The sequence below is a fragment of the Gobius niger genome (genome assembly GCF_951799975.1).
Source record: "Gobius niger genome assembly, chromosome: 7".
Taxonomy (NCBI): Eukaryota; Metazoa; Chordata; class Actinopteri; order Gobiiformes; family Gobiidae; genus Gobius; species Gobius niger.
Window position 1 is genome coordinate 12,176,019 of NC_136858.1, and position 27,418 is coordinate 12,203,436.

General features: G+C 43.9%; 1 protein-coding gene across 3 annotated transcripts in view; it reads right to left on the reverse strand.

The window, feature by feature from the left end:
- Positions 1-1,231: 1,231 nt before the first annotated feature.
- Positions 1,232-27,418, reverse strand: part of lzts2a (leucine zipper, putative tumor suppressor 2a) — an 86,287-nt gene continuing 60,100 nt past the window's right edge. For all 3 annotated transcript variants that reach the window (XM_079559910.1, XM_079559909.1, XM_079559908.1), the window contains 7 exons: positions 7,243-7,899; positions 5,686-6,375; positions 4,895-5,017; positions 4,651-4,797; positions 3,364-3,849; positions 3,183-3,287; positions 1,232-2,095 (listed from right to left, as the gene is read on the reverse strand). In XM_079559910.1, the coding sequence (XP_079416036.1) occupies positions 1,913-2,095; positions 3,183-3,287; positions 3,364-3,849; positions 4,651-4,797; positions 4,895-5,017; positions 5,686-6,375; positions 7,243-7,866 (2,358 nt within the window). In that variant the 5' untranslated portion in view covers positions 7,867-7,899 and the 3' untranslated portion in view covers positions 1,232-1,912. The remainder of the gene's footprint in view (positions 2,096-3,182; positions 3,288-3,363; positions 3,850-4,650; positions 4,798-4,894; positions 5,018-5,685; positions 6,376-7,242; positions 7,900-27,418) is intronic.

The window sequence follows — 27,418 nt, forward strand, 5'->3', positions numbered from 1 at the left end:
CGGCGGAAGACGGGAATTGGTGACATTTGGACAACATTGCAGTGGCTTCAAAGGGCCTACATTAAACTCTGGCTTTGGAAAATACTTTTGGACGTGTTTTGTAGAAAAGTGTCCATGTTATGCATAATCGGGCTTGTAAACCTGCACTTCAGCGTTAATTCTTTTCATTTTGTTAACATCCAGTGTCTGTGTACGGAAATGGTTCTTTATCACAAGGAACTGTGTTGTTTTGCATACCATTGTTTGGTTGGAACGCCCTCGGCAGGCACCCGTGGTAGTTGTCTGACTTTACAAGCTTTCATTTCAGGGTGACAGCATGCTAGCAAATCAAGGGCGGCGTAATAGGCGGCTCCGGTGAATGATTTTAGACTATCTGATAAACAACAAATCCAGAAAATACAAATCAATAGGACATTTACAGTGAAAAAAGAGGGGGAAAAAACATCTCCAGGTTTGTTTTTGACAAAGAAACGATGTATAAACTGTTACAAGTAGCTAAGCCCAAATTTATGAGGATATAAAACACCTGATTCAGTTTAAATTATTCTAAAAAATTTTTTTTTTGCTATTTTCAAGAAATATTTTGGAGGCAAAGACCAACTAAATGCAGCATTGCTCAAACATGAGTCAAACAATTACAAAACTCCATGTATGTTCTTGTGATATTATAGCATGGTCAAAGTGAGCCAAAAGAAAGTCGGTTTAGGATAATATAGGCCCTTTAATACCCCCAATGTTATGCAAACGTTATGTCTAAATCCATTGTCTCTGTGTCTCCTGAATGTGTAACTGTTGGTGGTCTAAGAAAGTGGAGCAGTGGGAAGAACTTCCTCTCGGCCTCTCCCTTTGTGGCGGCTGACAATGAGAGGATGTCCACTGGTAAGCAGATGTCAGAGTGTTTGCCCAAGCCGTGATTTGTTTCCACACAAAAAAAAGGCGGGAAAGTTTGTGCGCGCAAATAAATTCAAAATCCTCATAACAATTCTCATTGCAGAGTCGAGCCAACACTTCACACAGTTTTGTAAATGATTATGACCATAGCATTGTGAGAAAGACGGTTTTGGTGTTCCCTTATTGGTACAGTGCAAAGATGCCGTTTTTATAAAGGGGTTCAAGGAGAGTCAAAATGGCGGGATTGGGGTGAGATTTAAAAAAGGTCACTAACGTTGTAGACTCAGGACTGTTTTTGGATTCTTGCGTTGTGGCCACACATCGTTTAATCATTAAATAAACTCAAAATAGTTAATGCAGACATTTTTTCTGTGTGTTCAAATTTGAAATTAAAGCCATGCTGCGGAACATTCCAGTAATAGATATTGCATACGTCATACGCGGAACTAAACTATTGTAAAAGTGACACATTAACAAACACGCTAATGCTATTTTTGTTGTGGCCCTTGCGTTATCAACATTAAACCTTTAGAAGAGAGAAGCTAATTGGTTGAAATGTTCTGCCCTGTGGCTTTAAATTCAAAACTTGTATCAGTGTCCAAATGTTGCTCGATAGGTCTTTGCGCGACTGAAATGCCAAAACCCAACTGAAATTGTATTAGATAGATTAGTTGATATAATATCCCTGTACATGTGGCTAGCCCGTTAGCCTTCCGTAGTAATGATCGTGTTTTGACGCCGCTGGTGTCTCTTCATACTCAAAAGTCAGACCGATTCCTGTGCAATCTCCTACGTTTTTTTTTTTGCGTTGTTGACAGACTTGATACCCTGATTCGACTGCAGTTGGGAAAAAAAATAAACATTGATCGTCTTTGTGCTGGTTTTGTGGATAAATCGTTTCGCAGAGAGCGTTCTGAAAGTGGTCCAGGTAAAGCCATAGTGAGGGGAGTCATAGTGCAGTTTGGTTATTTTGGTCTGCCGGGGGAGGGGGGGAGGGGGGATTTCGTAGCGTAGGTGTTGCTCAGATCTCGGTGGCAGTGATCTCCTCGTAGTGGATGTCGTTGCTGCCGCTCCGCACCTCGTACTCGTCCATGTCGCGGTTCTCCAGCTCCAGGCTGAGCTCTCGCATCACGCGCTCCAAGTCCCGGTTCCGCCTGTACATCTGGATGTAGTTCTGCTGCAGCTGCTTCTGGTAGCGGATCACCTGGGCGGGAAAAATCGCCATTTTATTTATTTGTAGAACGGTGAAATCCTTATTGTCCCATTACAGTACAGTGGGAGGAAAAAGTGAGTACACCGTTTGGAATTTCTTACATTTCTGCCTAAATTGGTCATAAAATGTCGTCTGATGTGGTGTACTTACTTATTCCACGCTGTCCTGTGAGTGTTTATATGTTATGGCCAATAAAAATATGATAAAATGTAAATGTTTGGATGGTATAAGTTTAAGCAGACACTGTTTACTCATTCTTGTGATTTTAATAAACGATCCGACCAAATTCTATGAGCAATTTAGGCAGAAATGTGGGAAAATCGGTGTACTCACCCTTTCCTCCCACTGTAAATCAAGTTTATGTGGAGAAACAAAGACTACTTCAAGCCGTATTGTGAATGTTTTTAGCAATCATAAACCGGGAAGTGTTAGCAGTGTTAGCATGCTAGTTGTTGTCAGTGGTGGTATTTGATTTCAGTACTTAAGTAAAAGTACAGATACTGCTGGTCAAATGTTACATCCATAAAAGTAACGTTTTTGTTTTGTCATCCTCTAGTATATTGTGAGAACTGACATTTGTGGGGAAAAATACGGTGCATCTAATTATAAAGCAGTTCTATCAATTCCATGGAATTACTGGCTAGTTTTTCCCCCCGTTTCTGTCAAAGTGACCCTGAAAGTTGTGAAATGTGCTTGTAGACTTGTTCCTGTGAAGAATTGGAATGCTAAAGAAGAGTTTGAAAAGTTAGGAATGATTTTTACCACAACTAAGATCTTAGGAGACGTGAGCCGCTCAAAGACATGATTGTTTGTACATTTTTCAGATATATTTTGTGTGTGATAAAAGTATCTGTAATAAAAGCACTTATACTTTATAAAAAAATTTTGGATGAAATGTTGTGTGGTTCAGCACATTTACTTTGCAGAACCATAAGAGCTAATTTGCTATTTTAGACTAAAGAGCAGCAAAGCACAAACAATGATTCATGATTAGCTAATGCTACGGTAGCACACAACTTTTTTAAGCAATTCCAAAATACAATGCACTTATAATATAGGTTTCAAAGAGGCATAGAACCTTTTCTTTCTCTTCATGCCACACTCTGCGCTCGTCCTCAAAGCGGGACAGCTGCTCCTCACTGGTGCGCCTCTCGTAGATGAGCTCAGCCTTTAGTCTGTCCACCTAAACGCGCACAAAAACATTTTTAAAAAGTGCACTATGTTTTTAGCTCATTGAAAACCAGAGAAGCCCCGCCCACCTGTTGTCTCAGTGCCAGCACCGCCTCCACACTCTGCCTCTGCGCCTTCACCTCGTCGCTCTCCCCCCCCCACACCATGTGAATGTCCTCCCCGTCCCGGTACATGGAGGGACTGGGCCCGCCTCGGCCCCTCTGCTGGGCGCCCATGCCGTGTCCTTTCAGGCTCCCGTTGAGCGCGCCGTGGTTGCCGAGAGTGTCCCGCGCGCGCTTGGACTCCTCCTCCAGGCGCACCACCTTCTCCCGCAGCAGCTCGGCCTCGCTCTTGCGCCGCTGCAGCTCGTTCTCGCACACCTCCAGCTCCAGGGCGCGGGTGCGGAGGGCGGCCTGGGCCTCTTGGCTGCGCGCCTGGGACGACTGCATCTCGGAGCGGGCCTCGCGCAGCTGGGCCTTCAGCACCACGATGTCCCCCGCCTTCTGGCTCAGCTCCGACTGGATCTCCTTCAGCTGCTGCTTCAGGAGGGAGATCTCGCCCGACTTCTGACACACCTGAGGAGAGGGGGAAGCAGACTGTAAATCAAAACACCTTTTACAAATATCTGTACCTTTTTAACTCAGAGCTCTATCCCCAACAAATGAATAGAGTCAGTCCCTACATTAACGTATGGGGAGGTATGACATGTTCATTTCATGACATTTATCATTTCTGTGGTTTCTCTATCACTTAGTTGCCATTGATATTTAGATTTGTCGCCACAAAAAGCAGAGACTTAACTGAATGTGAGTTAGCATTTAGCACAGAAGCCACTTTCACACACTAATACTTATCTAAAAGGTCTGTACATTCATTAAACCTCACCTAAATGTGATCAATGGGTTGAGAACAGTTGAAAACATCCGGATTGTTCAAAATATTCTTGATAGCTTAATGCTAACGGCTATAGGAAAATACACTGAACAGGCTAAGGGACGCTTTTGTGTAAGCAAAAGAAATGTGGATGTTTGTTTGACTTTCACACACAAAAAAAACATAAACATGACTACTTTCTTTAAAAGTGTGTGTGTATGCTGCATATATTAAATGCATCCAGGGCAACTACATCCAGTATTTTCCTCGGTTGCACCAGTGCGACTAGTTGCATAGAGCCCTGTAGTTTTTAAAAGCCTGTTATCTGACACTTTGGGGGAATTTCTAAAATGCCTGGAACCTTGTATATGCTGCATGAACCACCCCCTACATCTACTGTATGACTGACGTCTTAACGTACGAGTCAGGTCTCACTCCATGCTCTGTCTAGTTAATAAACGATTATAAAAGCTGAAATGTTGCATGCACAGGTTTTTGCTGACCTCCCACTTGGTCTCCTCCAGCCGTGGTCCCAGTTGGGTCTGCTCTCTCTGGATGGTGGCACAGCGTCTCTCCAGCGTCTCTCTGTCCTGGAGCAGAGCTGAGAAGTCCTCCTGAAGCTTCTTCTTCTCCTGCTGCAGCTGGAACACCTGCGCCACACGCCAACACACTCTACTGTATCAATCTTCTTCACTCCACTTTGCAAACATGCAGTAATGTCAGTAGTACTTGGTCTGGCTTCATTACCTGTAGCTGCAGAACTTGCTGGGCCCTCTGAGCCTTTTGGGACGTCTGCTTCATCTTTGACGCACAGTTCTGTCTCAGATCCTCCATCTCTCTCTCACAGCGACGCTGCTTCTCCTCATACACCTTCATACACAAATCAAGTAAGTCATTGAAGGCCAGAGCAGAGAGTCACCCATTTTTTAACTGCTGCCATCTCCCACAAAGTATTCCGATTAGAGTCATCTCGCCCGCCTTTCATGCTACACGGGGATACCAAATATTTGTGAATGAAAACACGTGGGAAAGACGTGGGTGCCCCGTGATAGTGCAGTGATTTTCGAAAGTGAGTACTTTTATCTGACATTACAACTAAGATAAAGAAAGAAAAGTATCCAAAAATGTCACTATGGACCACTGTGTGAAAATGTATGTTTTCTCACCGTGTCTAGCCTGAAAGTGAAAGTCTGGAAGTCTAAATGTTTTCCAAATTTTATAAAATGCATAAATTCAAAATCGAGCACCTGGTCTTGCAGTAAGTAGTAATATTTTTTGTAAAGTCCTTCCTTTCCGGATCTCAGAAATTAATCAGAGTCCAGTTTCCTCCTGCGTTGACCAATGAGATGAGCTTTTCCAATCAGGAGGGAGGGGGAGGAGCCTGATCGTTTACTTTCGCAAACTAAGAAGGGCATTCTGGTTAAAGAGGGGAGGAATTTGATTCAAATTTCACTCCATCTCTCCTCACTTTGCAAACTTACAGACTGTCACTTTAAGCCGTGACCTTTGTGGGAGCTGTCCGGACGAGCTGGCCTCACCTGACAGATCGCAGCCTCGTTCTCGTCTAGGTTCTCCCGGAGCTGCTGGAGCTCCAGGTCTCTCTCCCTCAGCTTGTCCTCCAGGTCCCGGACCACACCCTCATAGCCCTCCGCGAGGGGAGGCGAGTGCCCGCAGGAGCCGCTGTCCGAGAGGGGCTGCCCGCGCCCGCTCACCGACCCCGACCCGGAGCTCTTACTGGATGAGGAGCGCCCGCTGTCTGAGTTCGTGTGTCCATGATTCGTGCCGCCTCCTGACGTGTTCCTGTTCACGCCCGCTGTCTCTGCGGGGCCCCCAGAGCCCGAGGAGCCCTCGCTGGGGGCCAGGCTGTAGCCTGTGCTGCTGTGGGTGGGCAACGAGGACAGAGAGTTCCTGCCAGAGTCTGACATGGAGCAGGACTGGCTGCTGCGCACGTTACGGCCCGCTCCACACTTGTCCTCCGAGGCTGACGTGGGGTTAGCAGTGTTAGCAGTGTTAGCTGCATTAGCCATGTTAGCCATGTTAGCCATGTTAGCAGCGTTATTGGTGCTAATGTTGGTGGGGCCTCCTAGGGGCAGCAGTAGGTTCAAACTGCCCTGGCTCTCAGACAGGTTACCGCCACCTTGCCTCGGGGCCAGGTACTGCACAGAGTGGCGGTTCTTGGGGACCACAGGTTTGAATGCAGTCGGACGGATTAAAACTTTCTCCATGTTCTGAAAGCACAGGACAAAACAAAAGCTCCATTAAAAAAGGCCTATTATCTGAGAACTTTAAGATATTTATAAAATAACTACATCCCAATATCTGAAAACATGGAGTGATGATTTTTTTCAATGTGGAGGCGGGGATGACTCTCACTAAATATGCAGAAAACATGATCTAAATAAAAATGTGAATTATTTCCCATGCACTAAACCGGATCAAACTCATTAAAACAGGGCGAGTGATGCATCGTCATGTCATTTTTCATGTAACCGTTTTCCTTTTTAATTTCCTATTAATCTAAAACAGACAGGAGCAACGGGCAAGAGAATATGATTAAAGAAAACAGTGACAGAGGACAGGGGCATTATTCCTAACCACTTTCATGTAAATGGTCACATTTTGTGTAATCCTGTTCCTGTTGGCTGTTTCATCTTCTGCTGCTGAAGTGCTCTCATCGGTATTTCCTGGATTTTACCATGCCCTATAAAAGCTCAGCTTCCATCACCGGACCCACTCTGTGCTCACAGTGTGTTCATCCCAAAGCCACTGATTTGCTAGCATGCCTTTAGCTAAGCATTAAAGTGCATATGACCCATGAGACACAATTTTTGCTGAAACACAGTTAACACAAGTCCAATTTTATATTTTTCTCAAAGTTGCTGCTTTACTGAAATAAAACAATAATTATTACTTACAACAGATGCTATCCATCTAAATAAGTCATATTTTCAAAAACACCGTTATATGAATTTCAAAGCTTAGAATTATTGTTGTATCACGTGTCATAACCACTGTGGCCTACAGAGGATTTTTGGGTCATTTTTCAAGCTGGTCTGACTGAATCTGAATGGCAGAGTATTTAGCATGCACGTTACCTTCTCCAGTTGTCCGGACACTGGCACGAGTTTGGGCGGGGGTCCCCCTATGTTCCCGTTCAGCACCTTGTGCTCCTTCTGCTCCTCCGAGTCCGAGCAGGGGCTGGTCGCTGCCAGTACCACGTTATCATTCCAGTCCCCCGTCGCCACCACCTCCTCACTGGTGTAAGCATAGTTCCCGTTGGACACGCCTCCCGCCACTCCTATGGGCGCTCCTATGGGCGCTCCTGAGGGCGCTCCACTAACCCCCGTCCCGGCAGAGTTCCCCGACCGCGGGTGCTTCTTGGTGGGCAGGGGCGGGGGCAGCGCCTGCCCCTGAGCCTGGTTGTGATTGGAGATGACCAGCAGTTGCTCCAGGGAGCTCCCACTGCGCAGCGTGTTGTCGGGCAGGCGGAAGCAGCTGGTGGCGGGCGTGGAGCGCTTGGGCTTGGTGCTGAACTCGCTGGCCGCGCGGCAGTGTCTCTCCTGGTACGTGCGCCCGGAGATGAGGCTGCTGACGGATCCCATGGCTGTCCCGGAGTTGGTGCAGGGGCCAGAGCAAGGGCCCGGGGGGGACGGCTGCGCCTCGAGGCCTGTGACGGGGCGGTCAGTCACGGACACAGGGAGCGCCTGAACCAGAGCCATGGCACCAGGACGGCGTCAGACGCACCACGCACTCTGAGGAGACAAACGGACAGACACGTCAGTGAGATGAACCTTCAAAGCTCTTGTATAATGCCTTTCCCTGGCTTTTTAAAGAGTGATACACATCTTAAATACATCTCTATCACGGTCTTTACTGGTCAGCAATGTTGATCTAAACAACTGAAACAAAATGTCCTCATAAGCCCCTCCCACCCCTGTCCTCTTGCTCCCCTTCACTGTGAAAATAAAATCTTGGATTGCTCTGTACGATGGAGAGGAAGGACTGAATATGCAGGATTACAGAAACATGCCCAGTGGAAAAAAGAAAACAGGTACATACATGTAGATGAGAGTACGATATGAGCCTTAGAACAGTACATTTAGACAAATGTACTGTACTACAAGAGAGTTGGACATCTCAGCTTTAATGTTAATTCATATGTTACCAAACTGCGTAATTGTGTCAAAATGAATGTTTCTAAACCAAATAAGCAATACAATGTTAAACGTCTTCTTTTCATCATGTTCAAGATCATGATTGCTGATAGTTTTTTTCTTTTTTTCACAAATCTTATGCAAGACTTTCAAAATGTATCACGAGACACAAAGTCAGCTAAATAAAGAGCCAAATCCACGTCCTGGATGCGGCATGTCTTCTCTGCAGGGAGCCACATAATCGGCGCACTCCGCACCAGACTTACATGTGCACAGCGGTGATTAAACTCACTCTCATGCTGATGCAACTGCACATCTACAAAGCAAATGTCCTCACAGAGACTAAACTATGCAAATGTGGATGTGGTATAGAGCACAGAGAAGAGGCAACCGCTCCGGAGCGCCCGCCCAAATGACAATAGTTACGTAAGAGTTTCATTTGCTGCTACATTGACCTTCTCCGTTTGCGGAAACTGAGCTCGGAATCACGGACAGAGATGAAGTGTTCCATTTGCAGATGGTGTTACGGGCGAGCTGTAGGGGGCAGCGAGGGGCGTGCACTCATCCTGCCGTGCCAAACCCAAATCCGTCTGGACCGGAGGAATAATCCGGGACAGATACAGGGAGTCGACCAGCGGCACATAACTTCACACTTAAGCTGCGAGGCACATGTGCGTCAAGAGAAAGCCATTTTCCCTGGTTCTTTTAATAGCACAACAGTAGCAAAAGCAATCACTCACGAAACTGTATAATGTGAACAGCAAAATGGTAAGCCTTTTGCAAGCCTGATTTTATAGTTCTGTTACATAAGCAGACCAGTTCATGGATTTACACTGACCAAAAAAAAGGTCACACGCTCTAATATTGGGTTGGACCGCGCCTTTGGCTTTGATTACAGCACATTTGCTGTGGCACTGTTTCAATGAGCTTCTGCGACGTCAGACGATCCAGTCCTGCGTTATTTTTCACCAAGATCTTGTATTAATGATGGGAAAGTGTGACCACGGCGCAAAGCCTTCTCCAGCACATCCCAAAGACTCTCAATGGGGTTAAGGTCTGGACTCTGTAGTGGCCAATCTACTCTTTCACAATGAGCCCGATGAATCCTGGCATTGTCACATTGGAATATGCCTGTGCCCTTAAAGAAGGAGGAGGAGAAGAAGAAGAAGGAGAAGGAGGAAGAGGAGAAGGAGAAAGGAGAAGGAGGAAGAAGAGGAAGAAGAAGAGGGAGAAGAAGAGGAAGAAGAGGAAGAATAAGAAAAGGCGGAGGAGAAGAAGGAGGAGGAGGAGAAGGAGGAGCAGGAGAAGAAGGAGCAGGAGAAACAGCAGAAGGATGAGAAGAACAAGGAGAAGGAGCAGGAGGAGGAGGAGAAGAAGAAGAATGATGGCATTTCAGAGCAACAGAGTTCCAATACTGCCCTAGTATTTTCAACCTTCTGAATTTTTTCTTCAAAAGCCAATTATTGCCTATTACTGTTATGACACATTCTTGTCAAATTGAGTGGAACATGGGCGCTAAAGTTAGCGACATTCCCAGCAGCTGTCGCTAACAGAGTTTGTCAATGATCCTTAAATGCTATGCTGAGAATGTGCACTATTTCTGCTATTAAGATAGAAATGCCAAACCTGGATAAGGATGTAGTATTATGTCTAAAGAATGGGGCAAATGACGTTAAGTTGGGAACCAATAAACTACAGAAATCAATCTTTTGAAGTTAGAGCAGTAAATACCAGCCGCTGTGTAAAAGTTCATTGTTTTCTAAAAGAGCCTCATCATTTTGGCTCGAGAAAGAAAAGGGGCTGAAAAGCTTTTAGTTACTAATCAATCTGTATTATGCGAGTGCTCCCTCCAAAAGTTAAAGTTACATAGAGCTACGACAACCACAAAGCTGTAAATCAATTTAAAACTCTTGTAAACAATTCCTCTCGTTCTCAGAGTGGCACAGTTTGCCACAACGACACCAAACCCCGTCGACACATCCTGATTCATATATTCACAAATTCAGTGCTAACAATTTGGTAAAGTAGACTTGAGGAAATGATTCATTGAAAAGATACAACACTGCTTAAAAATAACAAATTACACTCAAATTCCCAAAGTACTGTATGTGGAGTTTCACAGTTTTACTTGGATCAAGACTCAACCCCCTCCACTGGTAACAGTGAAGCGAAGCTTGAGCAATTGTCATAACTATATTGTTGACATGATGCACAGATAGATGCTGCTGCACAATACATTTGCCAAATGATGGTTATAGCAATAACAAGAAATACATAAATGCAGCTTTTATTGCATTTTTCTCACAACCCATAAGTTAATGTTTCTCTTTCACCTGCTGTATTAGTCATTGGAGTTTCCACCCACGGTATTTGCTGTGAATCTGTAACAAAGAATGAGTGGGAGTGACCTCCCCAGCCAGCCCACTATGAGAATCCGTGAGAGTGTAGGAGATAAAGTTATTTGCCCTCTCTGATCACTTCCCATGCCCGAATAATCACAACCTTTTCATCCGGGTTTTCCCCACAATCCCGCTTGTCCCTCTGTTCTGGCTCAGGACAAGCACTTGTGAGGCAGGGATAATAGAATTAACAAGGCCCAGAGACGGTGAAGCGTGATCCCCTTCCATCCCTCGGCCCCCCGGTGAGTGCAGGGGAGCGGCTCGGGTCTCCTCCTCCCACCCCTGTGACCTCGGCGGGGGCCGCCTTTGTTCACGCTGCTCGGGCAACAGATCCTGAAAGCTAATTTCCTCTTCTGAAGCTGCTCACTGGAGATGTAGAAGGCCGCCTGCATTCTTGTGTTAGACAGTGCATTTCAATAGACATAGTTTAGCTACAGAATCTCATACTTTTCTCATTAAGCAAAAGCCTTTATTTCTTCTGTGTTGCTACTTTTCAACAAACATTTATGGCTCCTGTCTGTGCAGGCTCTCAGTCATACAGGAGTTGTCCATCTTCAATGAAGGTTCTTGAGTCATCTTCTGCACTCTGTAATCAGCTTTCATGCGCTGACAAAGCCTTTTGGATGAGAGGCAAAGCATTCGACACTTCAACTACAGAGTACAGAAGATGACTCAAGAACCTTCATTGAAGATTTATAGCTCCTCTTTATGCCAAGTCAGTTAAGTTACCAAAGGCTGTGTAGATTTAGCCCATAGCCCAATGCTCAAACAATGGAGCATGGCTAGGCAACATCAGGGCCGACGACCAGTGTGGCCCCCCAACATACATCCTCTGATCCCCAGATGATTTTGAGAAATATGAAAGCCAGCAACTGCCTGCTAATGCGGTCTAAAAATGTCAATTTCTACCAAAAAAATCTGGGGAAGGACCCCCTGACCCCCCTGTGCTCTGCCCACCATTCTTGGTGTAGGACAAAATCGTCCCACAATGGTGACCTGAAGAGTTTCTGCCACATTTACTCAAAGTGGGAAGAGTAACATGTTTTCATACTTTCATACTATGTTATTCCAGCAAAAGTAAAAGTACTGTCATTAAACTACTCCAGAAGACAACTTTCTTCAACGTAACTGCATACCTCTGAACTCGAGCTGCCTTGCAATCCTATCCATGTGTAAAAATATGTACACCTGCTCATTAACTGCATCCCCCTCTGCTGTCAGCGCCGGAAACCCGTCTCTCAGTGCGGCACACGTCTCAAGTGCCTGAGATGGTTCGGAGTCTTGCGGCAATGCAATTGATTCAGCTTTCCAAAATAAACACCCGGCCAGCTCAAACGGGTCACAGGGAGGACACGCTACACCGCAACCTGCAGCGCTAACGCTATTAAATGATGCTGCGCGGCTCAAAGGCACCACTTCAAAGTCGGGAAGCGGAAATACACCCAATGCCCCCAAGGATAAACGAAAAGAAAGAAAGAGGTTCCCATGTAGCGCTAGCTAGCTAACAAGATCACCAATAATGTGGCAAGTCTGTTATTAACGCTAACAATGGTCACCAAAGATGCACCATTTTGGAAACATTTTGCAACTTTTGAGCTAGCTTGTGAATCAATATAAATAAAGAAGTACTACAGAAGAAGCACTAGCTAGCTAACAAGATCCAAATGTTCCTGTTATACTAAGTATATTTACGCTAACAGTGAAAAAAGGATGTCTATTTTGGGACTTTTTACAACTAGTATTGTAGTATATAGGAATCGGCCAGTAGGAAAAGAAAATAAAGAGCAAAATGCAGAATGATAAAATTTTCAGGAGACTTTTTGCTTTTTACTGTGTTTTAGAATGTTAGCTTGTCAAATGTAATTCACTTCATTCGTGCAGTTTTGAGGAATCATGTTCATTTTGTCACTTCTGTCTTTCTTGGAATTTGTTCTACTATAGATGGAACACAACGGTTCTCCACATCTTAAAGCAGTACTAAGTAACTCTTGCCCCTAGAGGCCATAAGCACAACTGCAGGTGTCGTAGCAAGTTGCGATTTTTTTTTTAACTTATTAATTGTCTATAAGAATAAATACTACGCTGACAGAAAAGGCAAAGGGAGAGAGCGATATTGTACATCCAATTACACAATGGAAATAATTTTTTTCACTCAAACTTGGCTGTAAATACTGTTTAAGTGGAGCCGGACCGCAGTTAGCTTTGCCCGTTAGCCTGCTAGCTTCTTCTTCATGATTCTGTTAGCGTGTATTGGTGGCTCTGGTCCGGTGGCAGGCAAGTTGCAATTGTGGTTTTCTGGCCAGAGACACCAGAGGGAGATGAAAGACCCCCCCAATCATCCCATTAACACTTGCATTACCCCCAGACGGACTACGGAAAGGATTTATTAATGTAAACAAGTTACTTAGTACTGCTTTAAAGTCCAACATTCATCACTGGACGGGTTCTGAGTGGTGAAAACTTTCCCAAAATTTTCACACATTCACACAGGCTAGATTTTGCCAACAATATCTAAAACTTAAGCATTACCTTTTGGGTAATGAAATTAGTTTGGGTTAAGGGTGAGAGGACAAAATGCCGACGAGGTGGGGGTGAAGCTCTAAGGAGTCATGAGAATTCCATAGGCAGGTTTTAGCAAGGAGTCCCACAAGAGGCCTGGGTCATTTGGGGCCTCTAATCCTGTTTGGACATCATTTGGTGAGCACACACAGGCTGCAGGGGTCTAAGCACCTTCAAATCTCCAGAGGGCGAAATGAAAAGTGGCGTCAGACGTGAGCAGCGTCGGAGGGGAGACTCGTCTGTGGGCACTGAACAGAACACTGCTCTCATGTCGGCTTCAAAGACAGTGGTCCGCTTTCTTCCTTACAATTTTTTTCATTCCAGATGCTTTCAGATGGTTCAAATGAGAATATATGACACCAGCCTTGGGACAGACATAAAGCTTTCAAGTAAAGGGTGACTAGGTCGAGACAGGGCAGGTGAAACATTGATTTTTCACGCAGTGGACAATGAGATTTTTAGTGTCCTCGCTTGTCATCTTAGTTTTAATGTCAGAGTAAAAGACAGACCAAACTCACCCACACAATGATTATTTTATAATGTTTTATTGAGTATCACTTCGTAGTTTTAGAGGAAATCAATACACCAACATCTTAATTTTCATGTCAGAGTAAAAAAAAAAGCCCAAGTTCACCCTTCACGATGCTAATTTTATACTGAGCTGGGCTAGCTAGATCAGGGGTCCTCAAACTTTTTTCTCTGGGGGCCACATTATCGTTCCTGACTGTGATAGAGGGCCGGGCCGGGTTGGCTATATCACAGAATTCTATGACCCAGACCAAAATGCAGCAAAAGGCACATAGTTGATTAGCTGTAGTGGTTTGCAAAAATAGTAATCAAGTCTATGTTTTAATTTGAAATACTATAGGTATTCTATTTATTTTTATTTTCAAATAAAACATCATTGTGTAATGTGACCCAAGTAATAATACTACGTGGCTATAATGTGTTGTTTATATCCTGACCTCTTATGTCAGTCAATAACTATGAATATCCCATTTGGATTCCTTCACAAATTTGGACATGTGTGGTATCCACATGTAGCACAAAAGGCGATCGAGATGACGCTGTAATCCAAAATGATCCAAAAAAAAGGGAGCCTTATACACAAGCTTTTTATTCCACTCTTGCAACATTCTCTCCAATTTAGCAGCTTTACAATCTTGTACACAACAATACTCTGAAGTTTTTGTTCAACATCTAATTCCTGTCTGATTTATTGAGCTTTAAACCGAGAAAAACAAGGCAGAATTTGACTTTTTACCAAGTCAGCACAGTATTTCATAGAACACATTCTTGATAAGGATTTTCACTGACATACAACACAACCCTCATCGGCTCCAATCGCACACATTTATAGAATTCCAATCACTCTTCTCTCCGCGTAGTGACTAAAGTCAGGGGGAGGCCTGTGGGAGCAACAGGTGGAAAGTATAAAATTGTCAGATCAAGAGTCTGCGCTTGACGTAGCAGGACGAATAGCATCCCCCATAATGAGAAGCATTTGTAAGGAGAAAAAAAAAAAACGGTTTTGGGGTAGCGTTTCCACTGGGCCGGGTGGTCACCAATCACAGCGCGACGTCGGGAGTAATGTGCGCTTTGATAGCAGGATACAGTTAACCGATAGCTCAAATTGGCAAGCTAACTTCTAACACATGTCCCGGTTATTTATTCCACTCACAATATTAGGCGAGTCGTTATGTGATTTCTTGGCGAATGGTAGTTTCCTGTAATCTTCAGAGAGGCTGGGGGAGTGAAGCTCGGCCGAAGCAGAAAAAGTACAACAAAGTAAAAACGTACTTTGATCAGCCTGCTGTCGGGAGTACAAAATATAATGAGATATAGTAGTATGAAGGTTAAGTTGATCTTGACTGTTCATGAACCCGTTTCCAGATACAGGTTAAAGAGAGGGAGATTACTCGCAGGAATGTTAGGGACTCTCTCCTGCTCCCACTGCGGTGCCACAAAGACGCCTCCCAGCTGCCTTTACCTTAAATCACAAATAGCAGCAACATAATCCCAAGTCAGGCCATTTCAAAGCAGTGCATCACATGACTGAGAATGGGGGTCAGGTCCGGACACGGAGCCATTCACACTGACCGGCATCAGCAGATAAGCGCATTCAACAAGGTGACCTCCACTCACACACACTTGGGGTACGCTCAAAACGTGTACCCACATTGATCACTGCACGGTCGAAGAGAGGCTGTGACTGTTTTTCCTGCTTTTTCTTTATCTCATAGTAGAGTGAAATCCATTAGGAATATATTTTGACCATGACTAACAATGGAAAAGAATCAGTAACGACCTTAAATACACCAGCATTTGTTTTGGTCTAAGATCAAGTAGGGCAGTAACACTTTCTAACAACTACACCTTAATAAGCCTTAATAAATAATGAATTAACATTTAATTCATCATGAACAATTCATTAGTTAAGTGCTCTCAGGTCAGCGGATCAGCTGCAACTGGTTGTCCCAAAAACCAAGCGCAAACTTCGGGGAGATCGGGCCTTCTCTGTTGCTGGCCCGCGGCTGTGGAACCAGCTGCCATTGGAGATTGGACAGGCCCAGTCCCTACCTGTTTTTAAATCTCTCCTAAAAACGCACCTTTTTTCTCTGGCGTTTAACGCAAATTGATGTTGCCTGCTGTTGTTGTTGTACTTTTTTCCTCATATTTTTTTACTGTAAATATTTGTATCTGTTTCTGTGTGCGGCACTTTGGCCAACTGTACAGTTCTTAAATTGCTTTATAAATAAAGTTGGTATGGTATGGTATGGTGATTAACACTTAGTAACTACTTTAAGGGGCTAGATGCAAGTTGGTCATTTTTATGCTCACTACTGCCACCTCAGGTCTTATGCGTAACTGCAGTCTCTATATAAAGCTCGTGCATGACGGCACTTCAGACCCCAAGTAACAACTTTCAGAGTGACAGTGCAGGATTTTAGAGGCAGTTGTGGTGAACATGTCTGAGCTCATTCTACACATTAGGACATGGCTGGAACATGTAGGGGGAGGAAAATACTTCATTTTAACAATTTTAAACTGTATAGTCCCTTAAACAATGAGTATGTGATGAACTATTCATTATGAGCAACTGTAGTAGTTAAGTACTTATTAAGTGTTAATTAAGTGTTAATTCATCATTTATGAACTAAATAGGGTGTGGTTATTATAAAGTGTTACCAGTAGGGGTAAGTGAAAGTCAGGTTTTGCGAGAAAACCTGCAATCAGGTAATGACTATGTAATAATAAAATGCCCTTTCATCACCATTGTGTATAATAGTGTGGGGGTGGGGGTTGTTGGGGTTGGGACCCCTCAGGGAGTCGCGAGGCCTTGGGTGGGGGTCCCCAGATGATTTCAAGATCACACAAAAATAAAAATCGCTACTGTTTTCAGTACATTTGAGTACTAAAACAGCATATCATTTGTGAAATCCATTTCAATACTTAAAACAAACTGTTTAAATACATATTAACTTGATTGTAAAATGTTTTTTCTGCTCTAAAGCTAAATAACTTTACACAATGGGGGTCCCTGAGTAGTTTATCTGTACATTTTTGGGGTCCCAGCCAAAAAAGTTTGGGAACCCCTGGTGTATAAGACTAACTTTTATTTTAGCTACAGTTTTAGTCACACAAATAACTTTTGATGTAGTTTTAGTCTGATTTTAGTCAGCAAAAATATTACTTATGATCATATATTTTAGTTGACGAAATGAACACTGGGACAGAGAGCTTTTGAGACCTGCACAGATCAGCACTGAGATAGTGTGACCTCCCCATATACTCTCAATCTGACAAGACTTTTCCTGCATGACCATAAGGAAGTCAAAACAACTGCTATTTAAACATGTCATCTAAATATGTTCTGAACTGAATGGGATTCTTGTATAAAATGTGGCAGTTCATACATCAGTTATCTCAAAATGTCAATGCCTCTGGCCGTGTTTTTGCAGCCACTGTTGTTGTGACTAATTATTCTCCCAACATTGTGCATTCCTGATACAAAGAGCCTGTGTGGACTTTTTTCTTTTTTTTAACCCAGATCTCCCCCAACTGCAAACCTCTACAAGACAAACGTTGCTTTCTGTGTGACTCATTCTCGGCATTGTCTGGCCAAACGAAACTCTCAAACTTGTACGGGCAAGACGCAAATCTGTCAGGTGTCCCTCTTTAACCCCCTTTTCTTCCCGCGCACATGAGGCAGACCTGCTCACGAAACCGCTGCAGTGGGACATCAAACGGGGGAGCTGGATTGTACTGCGATGAAGTCAGCTGACTGCCTTAGCAACGCCGCTTTCAAGTGGTGCCAGACGACCTGAGGTGATGCGAGCAGCTCCCCTTCCAACGCTGGGACTGACTGGCTCTACCCCCGCCAGCTTTTGTTTTCGCGATCGCATGCAGACATAAGCTGCTCGTCCCTCGGTGTCCCACAAGCACTGCCAAGTTTCTTCTCACTCCAGTAACTCCAACTGAGCAGTCGTGCTTGATGAAAGTCCAGAGTCACGTTCTACAAGTGCTTTTGACTTTCTTAATCAGGGGACCCCGACCAGCAGCTCGCCGGCGCTTTACGAGTACTTGCATTTTTAATTCAACGATGATGAGTACACTTTACTGAGTTTATACATACAGTAAACACTGAAAATGACGGTAAAATACTGCATCATTAAGAGGGAACTAGATTGATTTTATGACTTTGTGTTGAGATATTTCGAATACTAACTGTCCAATCTGCCTAAACCCCACAGTTACTCAAGTACTCGAGTCGCTCTCTGCCATTTAAAAAAATTCAAAAAATTGCTATGACCCATGTGACAACACTGGGCATCGTGTTTTTAACCACACCGGATTTTTGTGCTGTAGAATTCAAAAGTTTAGGCCTAAGGCTTTGATTGACGGGCCCTGGAGCACTGTGGAGGCGTGTGGCTTCCCGCCTATTGTGGAACATGCTCTGTAGGAGCAGACTGAGCTGCATCATGGATTCTCTCTCGCAATGAGTAATGAATGTAAATTCAATTCAATTCAGGTTTATTAATATAGCCACCTCAGGCCATACGCGTAACTGCAGCTTCTATATTAAGCTTGTGCATGACGGCACTTCGGACCCGAATCAACACCTTTTTGAGTGACAGTGCAGGATTTTAGAGGCAGTTGTGGTGAACAGGTCTGAGCTCATTCTACACCTTAGGACAATGTTGGAACATTTAGGGGGAGGAAAATACATAATTTTAACATGTTTAAACTCTGTAGAGTCCCTTTAAAAACAACTACTGTTGACCAAAGTTCTTTCCAGAGATGCAAAATACAACAGCATAGAGCAAAACACAAAACCAAGACATCCTGCCTCACTAGTAAATGGGGAGGTCAATCAATATTAAGTCTATGGGAAGTACACACTTTGAGCAGGTAAGAACGGGTCCGATGACGCTTTTTTTTTTAAATCCTAGAATTACAGATCAGAGTGCCTCAGCTGTAAAAGATGACATGACCAAAGTGTATAGGATTACTCAAACCTGCGTGAATGAAGCAAAAATACTACTCTAGATTTGTTTTCGACGAGGGAATGATGTTATAACACGATTAAAATCTCCAAAGTGAGCCTGAAAACTTTACACCAACAACACCAGGGTAATTGGCAACATTTCCCTCTTGGATCTTTCTTTTTACGAGCGACTTGTTGCTGCTGCAGCCGGTAGCTTGGCGCTCTGTTTGCAGGTGTTGCCATGGTAGCAAAGGAGGCCCACATTTTTTGTTTTGTTTCGGCAGTGGAGTGGAGTTCGAGGCAAGCGGGAAGTAGAGGGAGGGAGGAGAGAGAGTGAATGAGTGTAGTCTGGTGCAGACGTAGGCCGGCAGTGTGACAGGTCGGCTCTTTAGCATCTCAAAGCATCTGGCCTCGATTCAGAGTGGGAGTGGGGCTGGATTTTTCGGTCCTGCCATCTCAAAAAAAAAAAAAAAAAAACGTTTTAACATGCACTATGGGTTATAACTTGATTGAGGCGTCCAAAGGATTCTGCTTTCAAAGTTTACAGAAAAGAAAACTTAACCAGAATGCCTTTAGGTTCACCTTGCCCGCCTCTTCTTTGTGTTTCCCACTCATCAGCCTGGTCAGTTTCTTAAAGCGCTACAGTCATTATTCCCTTACTCCACACTCGGTCGTGTCAAGCACCTGTTGGAGTGTATTGTATCGTACGCAGCATTGCCTGTCATCCAAGAAGCTTCGTCAGCTGCACTGAAGATCTCTGGCAGCAGGCGCACTTTTTAAGAGCAGTGGGAGGAGTTAAACCCATTTTTGTTTAAAAAGTCTTAGAAAACAATAACTTTCCAACTTAGAAAACCATAAAGATTGCTCCCAAATTCCAACACAATGGAGCCAAACCATCATGAGTCAGTGGAACTGGCAATACATCTGCACACTGCCCCCTACTGTTCTGGAGCACTTTTTTTGGGAGCCTTTATAGAAATATAGTGTACAAAGTATTAATTGACTTATTGTAACCATGGCTGCCGGTCTAGTCCACCAACTTGCAACACAGTCTGAAAACATACTGGTCATCGCGGGACGCAGCCAGTCAAGCCGCCATATTGGATCTACTAATGAGGTCGAGCAGAGGTCGCCGGGACAACAAAGGTCCGGTTAAATCTTTAGGCCTGACAAGAGCATAATGGTGTGGTCCGCAAGTCAATGTATAGGAATTCGTAGTGGTCCTGCAGCAGCGTGGCCACTCAACAAGCAGGAATTTCTGTTCAAATACGTGTAATGATTTGTCTATAGGAGTAGAAGCTAACTAATGAAACTGATTGTATGGTTAGACATCGTGAGTGTTAATAATATAACGGGTGCAAGTAGTAATCCATGCAGTTGTTGGAATATGCTAATAACCAAGATATGTGGACATGCAACCCCATTGTAGTTGATTAAGAAAAGCATGATACGCCTTAAAAGTAAGTAGGTAGGTAGCTTGTATATTTACTAGCATAGCATAGCATATCATAGCACACCATCGAGCAACCCATACCAGAGAAACTGAGCTTTCTGACTGGACAAGTTGCAGAAAAAAACATTTAAAGGTGCACTGCATAATATTTTGAGAATTAGGCTAATTTTGCAGCGAGCAATAAAAAAGAATGGATTTGACGAGGATCTAGCCTGTTCAAATTTCATAGAATTTGGCTGCCTTTTGTCAACATCTCCATGGAGACGAGCCGGAGACGTCAACCACTCCCAATAAAGTTTAAGTCAGGTCTGAGGAGAGCTGAGCCACATGTTTGTTTGGTCATTTATTAGGGATGGTTCAACAGTAATAATATCAGTTAAACAAAAAAAAAAATGCTTGTATTTGATTCTATTTATGGGGTGAAATGCCACACAGTGTGGCTTTAAAGAGTAACTAAACACCAAATCCACTTTTTTTTGCTGATAAACGGTCTAAATGGTTGTTGAATAGAGTTAGCTACATGTCCCAGTCAATATGTTGACATTTGGTGCAAACTTGATCAAAATCTCACTTTTGTGTCTAAAACCGCAGGGTTAGCGCCTTTACTGGTTTCACGCAGCAACTACATTTGCTATTTTGTGGTTGGAGGAGAGTGTATCCACGGCGTCCACAAAACGTCATCAGTTCTGCCCGTGGTTCTGCCTCTGTGCCTCTGTGGCCCCGCCCACACACGCCTCCGCCTCCGTCACGTAGCAACCAGGACACGCGTCGCACACACAGCCTGAGCTCATGAGTCAAACCAGTAGATGGCGCCCCTGCGATGCTCACACTTCGGCTGAGGTGGTGCAGAGGAATAAATCCCCTAGAAAAGCTACTGTGCGATGCTCTCTCTCTGTTCGCAGTCACTGACAGCGAGCGAGTCGTCTACCAGCGGCAATCCTTTTTTTTTTTTTTCGTAGGATAGTTGCTACTAGTGATGCGCGGGTTGCGGGTTCCACCGTCGTCTTTACAGCAGGTTTTTGGCGTAAATATACGTCGGATTTTCATAAAACAAGCAGCGTTTTGCAGCTTGTGATCCAGAGAACGCTTTTGTGGCGCTCATGTCTCCTGTTTTCCACCGTATGTGTGACTGTGTGTGACTTCGCGTTAGGCCTATCTCTGCTCTCTTCCTCTCTCCCTCTTGCCCAGCGCTCTTCGGAGGGAGAGAGAGAGAACGCGATGACACGCCGGTACTGTTCATACGGATCATATTTGTAACGCGTAATATTTAATGGTTGCGGGTGCGGGGCGGGTTGTAAAAATAGAACAACGTTGCGGGTGCGGGGCGGGCTGGGTCGGGTTAGAACCTGCTCCAAATGCGGGACCCGCGGGTTGAAAAAAACCCTGACCCACGCATCATAGTTGCTATATCAAGCAATCACAAGTCATGGGAATGTACCAACTCTCCTACGAAAAAATAAACCTTGCGCACAGTCGTGACACCAGTAACAGCAGTCTGTCAGTCCTGTCAGATCTAGGGGCTTGGTCTGAGACTGTCAACAGAGCAGACCCCGCCTACACACTCACCCCCCTCGTCTCCCCCAAAGCCTCCGAGACCACCCCTTTCTCAGCACTTTTTGACTTTAGTTTGTGGGTGGGGAAAGGCTCTGCCACGCCCGTTTAGTTGCACTTTAAGTAAACAACTTTTAAATCATGTGAAAGGCGGAGGAGGGGAAAAGCAACATTTTCATTGCCGTCGGTAAAATCAATATTAAATTGAACGTGTTTACCTCATATACAGGCTATGTTCATGAAATATTTTGTATAAATCTGATAACCAACTTTAACCCTACTTCAATGGATGAACTTCTGCAATAAAGAATATAAATAAACAGTACTCAAAAATCGCTTTTTTAGTGATGAAAACCAATCTTTTGATAGATGGTGGTTAGCTGTGTATTACTTCACTACATCATGCATATTGTATCGTTTCAGAAGTTGCCTTAAAAGTGGATTGGCTTTCATTTTCGTCTTCTATATATAAATAGTAAAAAAGTCAGGCATCTAAACTAGCCCCTACAACGCGCGCCTTTGAACCACGCGCCTCTCTGCTCCCCAGCCTGTGATGGTTAAAACATCCCCTCTCTCGGCCCGCCGTCATAATGAGTGGAATACTTTGAAACGCGGAGAGATCAATTACCCGGCTGATATTAAAGCGGAGAACGGCGCGTGCGTGAGGAACCAGCGGCGGTGACTTTTCCGAGGTTGTTTTTTTTTTTTTTTCCAGTCTTATACCTCAGGCCGGTCAGTGGTCAGACAGCAGACGGTGGAAATAGCTCACATGCCGGCGGTGAGGACCAGAGAGCTAAGCCTCGTATCCAGGTCTACTGTTAGTCAAGCTCTGGCAGACGCTTATGCAAGGACTGGAAACCTGCACCGAGTCTCCGTGATGTGCGAGCTCGAGAGGAATTAAAGGTGCCAGGTGGCGAAATAAAGAGTGTTGGCGATGATGAGTATGAGCAACTTTGATTTTGTAAAGGCCAGGGGTCAAGCGTAGCTACAATCTCCCATTAAAGGGACTGTACCCATTTTTAATAGTACCTAGTCTTAGTAGAGTCATTTTGTCCTGGACGGATAATAACATCGAATTATGACTATCCTATTATTCATATCGCTACGACTATCTTAGCGAACATTTGTTTGGCGCTCTGCCTAATGCAACTGAGACACTTCTCTTCTCATTAAAGGAACAGGCCACCGTTTTTCCCTACTGAGATATGTTCTTACCTGAGCTAAAACGACCAAAGATGTTGTTAGGATTTAGCCTCTCCCAATGTATTCCTATAGCTCCAAACAGGGGTGAAGTTGGAAGCGACCATGCTCTTTCACCGGCACGCACAAAGGCCAGACAGGTACATATCAACTCGTCTAAGCTCAGGTAAGAACATATCTCAGTATGGAAGAACGCTGGCCTGTTCCTTTAAACAGCAGTAGCATTTCCCTTTGAGTCCATTCGATACCGTTTTTCCCCCTGAGTTCCCTCAGTAATTCTAATCCTCTGCGAATAGGACTTTACACTAGAGCGAGAAGAAGCTTCTGAAGATACAAGCAAAAAGTCCAGAGATGCATCGATCCAGCTTTTTTGCTTCCGACACCGATACCAATACTGGGGGTTTGAGTATCTGACAATGTCCGATATTAATCGACACCAAGAGACTTTCTTAAAAACGGCTGCTGTAAGTGAAAAAGTGAGCGGTCCTCTTGTCTCCATTGTGAGATCAATAAAGTCTTATCAATTATATCTATTAATAAACCGTAATGGATAAATCACTCTATGGCTATAGAGTGTAGGATCATGGGATTTCCAGCAATAATAAACTAATGGAGATTTCAATAGGGTAAAATACTGGAGTTATTGTTCACATTAAAACATTTGGACACCACAGAGTGTTAGATGTATTTACCAGTAGAGCCAAAGCAGGCATCAGTTCAGTATTGGATATTTGTAGTCGACACCCGATACTGTATTTTTTTTCAGTATCGGATCAGTGCATCCCTAGAAACATCCCCAACTCAGTTTGCCCAGTCCAGATGACAACACTTGAAAATCTCAAACTACAAAGGAGAGTTCCAAGATAACTACGAGCCTACACAAACAAACAGACAAGTGTGAGCACATCTGCAGCGTAGTATGGAGCCATCGTAAACCAGGAAGTAGCCAAAAAAAACCTCAACATGAAACGTGAAAATAAACTCATCATCGCAAAGAACTGGAACGCTGGGAAAGGAACGCTTTATTAAAGTCTAGAAAACTTTTGAACCACAGTTAACAATTTTGACTCGCTCAATTCTTCGGGTTTGAAAATGGGAAAACGTTGGTACAGCGCCAGTTTAGAGGACGCAATCAGCTTATACCGAAGTTACAGAACTGGCAGTATTTTGCGCGCTAGTAGTACAGTCCGATAAAGCTCCACTGCTTAGGCAAACACAGTAAATGAGTCCACATTTAACGGCGAGAGGCTGCCCCTTCCAAACCATCCCCTTCCTTCCCCTCCCGCAGCAGCGCCATTGTGTTCGTGCATCAGAGGATGGCGAGAGTGAGAAAACATGCCGCTATCTCCTTCTGAAAGTGCTTCAAATGACGTGACCCATATTGCGATGGTACTTACAGCTGCAAATCTCAAATGGCGTATACAATGATCTCAGGAATGGTGGTGGGAGCAAAGAAAAGAGTATGATAACAACGCCGACACAAAAGCTAGTTTTTTGTGTGTTTATTCCCCATTTTTCATACATTTCTTGACATTGGAGAAGAACCCCAAATTGTAAATATGCAGATCTTCCACACACTGTGCTGTTTTCTGGTTTGAGATGACAAATACTTCAGTATAGGAATCGGAAAAAGTATTGTCCATGTATTGGTATCGAAAACCAAGAAAGAAAGGGAAGGAAACCCGCTTATCTTTTTGTCTTTTGTCTTCAAACAAGCCCTCCCCTGGTCCTCCTAAACCTTTGGGGATCTGTGCAACATTGCCGGCTGAAATGTGTGTGAACATTCAAAAAAAGTGGCTTCGGATAAAACTGCTGTGCGCACACGATTTAAGATTGTGCATTTATTCCGATTCTCTCATTCAAAAAACTAGACTTTTCCAGCTTCAAAAGGCCAAAAACGTTAACGGAATATGGGAGGAAACTTGTGCCAAAGACTTTGAGAAAAGGCTTTGTTTGCTAGACGCTGCTCGAGCTCGTCCTCGTTTGCCGCCTTACGCTAAACTTGTGGCCGAACTGACAAAGTGTGAAACCTGTGACGCCACGGGGCTCAATATAACCCGATGAGACACAATGCCGCCCGCCCACCAGTGCACGCGCCCCGGCTGAAAACCAAATGAGTTTCACAGCCTGTTACGTAAGCCGCCAGTGTGCCAGCCGCGATGCATAATTCACCCCGCGCCTCATCTTAGAGAATTTTTTGACACGAGCGAGATGGAGTGTGCCGCAAACACAGCGATCTGAAAATGTGCCAGGCCCTAATCCTGTGCTGCTGGAGTACGGGAAGGTTTTACATAAGTACCTGGCATGTGCGGGGAGGGAGACACGGGGAACGGAGCGCTGGCGAGTAGCGGAGCTTCAATAGCAGAGCAGATGAAAAGAGGCCGTGTCCCAGTTTGCCTGTTTGTGCATTTGATGTTTTGACTCCCATGTAAGGAGAAAATGCAGTATGCTAGCCAGTGTTACTTAATGGGGTTAAATGGGTAAGTTATACTTGGTTTTTGCATTAGTGGTGCGGTTTATGTGTAAAATAATGTCGATGCTTGTTGGATGTGTGTTCTTGTCACCTGGCTAACTACTGGACTTCCATCTGCGCAGAGTGGATTTCCCCCCTGACAATTCTGACAAAACTCTAGACAGGACATGGCCATAGTAATAGCAATATAAGCAAATGGAAACACCATTCATTTCCTTGATACTGTTTTGATCTATTTTTAGTTGTTTTTTAGTATTTCATGACTCTTTGATTAATTGTGGCTGACCTGATCTTTTTCAAATTTTATTAGGACGCATAGACTTTAGCATCATTTGTTTATGGATTTGTTTATGGATTTTAATATCAAATATAACATTTGTTTCCTATGTTAAAACTGTTTTTCTGACATGACATGACCAATATTTAATGAACATGGGACAGAGATACAATGAATGCTATCCACCATTCATTCCCAATTCCCTGGGAATGAATGGAGGAAACCATGCTAATACGGCTAAACAACAAGACTAAAACAAATAGAAATTTCAAAGAAATTACATCCTGACTGAGAAAACTTTCACAAACAATGAGTGTACCTCAAATTCTGCCATTGAATCAATGAAAATGTAGCTCCTGGTTTTGCACTGGCTCTAGGGGTTAGCCTTGCCAGTCACAAGATGGCCGCCACATTTGCCAAATCAACAAGCGTCACGTCCGATCTAGAGTTTTATTAAATACCTTTGGGTACAAATGCTAACCATATAGCTAACATTCTGCTACATGCTAACGCTAGCACTGAGTAATGGTTTGTCCCGATTTTGTGTGTGCTGAATATGCTCATAGTCCAACAGAAAGCATCTAAAAAACAGTGAAAAAGAATCTTTCCCTTAACATACTTCCTCCGCCCTCACTAGGCCACGCCCCCTCGTATGACGCACTGCCGCCTGTATCTGTTGCTGCGTTCCTGTGGTTCTGGGGAGATGTGACGTCATTGTCCTCAGTTAGTTTGTGTTCATGTGCTTTTTATGTGGGAAAGTGGGAATTTTGATGACTCCAACTAAAGACGGTCTTTTATCACTGGGAACCTTAACATTTAAATTTGCTTAAAAAACAAAAGCTAAACTTTGGTTTGTTCGTTTCATACACGTTTATTTTTGCTAACATTGATGTTGGGCATTTCTCAAGCAATTATGTTACTCCGAGGACAAATGGTAAATGGTCTCAACTTATATAGCGCTTTCCACCTGCATTAGGCACTCAAAGCGCTTTACAGCAAGGATCCACTCACCCATTCATACTCTCATTCATACACCAGTGTACGCAGACACTGGGGGCAATGTGGGTGAAGTGTCTTGCCCAAAGCCACTGTCGCCCCTAACAGGCAGCTCAAACTAAAGTCAAGAAAGCTGCAGAGTTGAACTAAAAAGCTCACATTATAAACGATAAAAGGCGTGGAGGTCGGGAAGCTCGTTTTGACCTGAGTTTCCCAGTTGTTTTCCCCAGTTGAGTGAGTGCTCATGTGTATTTTCCAACTGGGGAAAACGTTAGAGGTTCCAGAGGACCACATGTGACATTAGTCACAAAATGTTTTTTTTTTTTAGAAAAATTACTTTTCCACCCAACTTTTCCTTATTTAATTGCTGCTTCACTGAAGTAAAGCAGCACATAATTACCACAGATATTATTCATCATGCTAAGTCTAACTTATAAAAGGATTCAAACCTGGCATATGTGGTGGCTTTATTAGTTTACAGATGGTTTACACATTGTTTAGCCATATATTTGTTCAATTTAGGTCAATTTTAGGCCCTTTTAGATCCAATTTAGCCATGATTTGTCCTTGATTTAAACCTGAGGGTACTTGCAAGGTCAAGGAAACTTTTTTTGGGCCTTCTACAGGAAGTCATCTACAGCTGTCTCCACTTGTACTGAAGCAAATGTTTGTCCCACCTTGAAATTCCATTCAGTGGAAGCGGTACCAGACTGTCTTACTC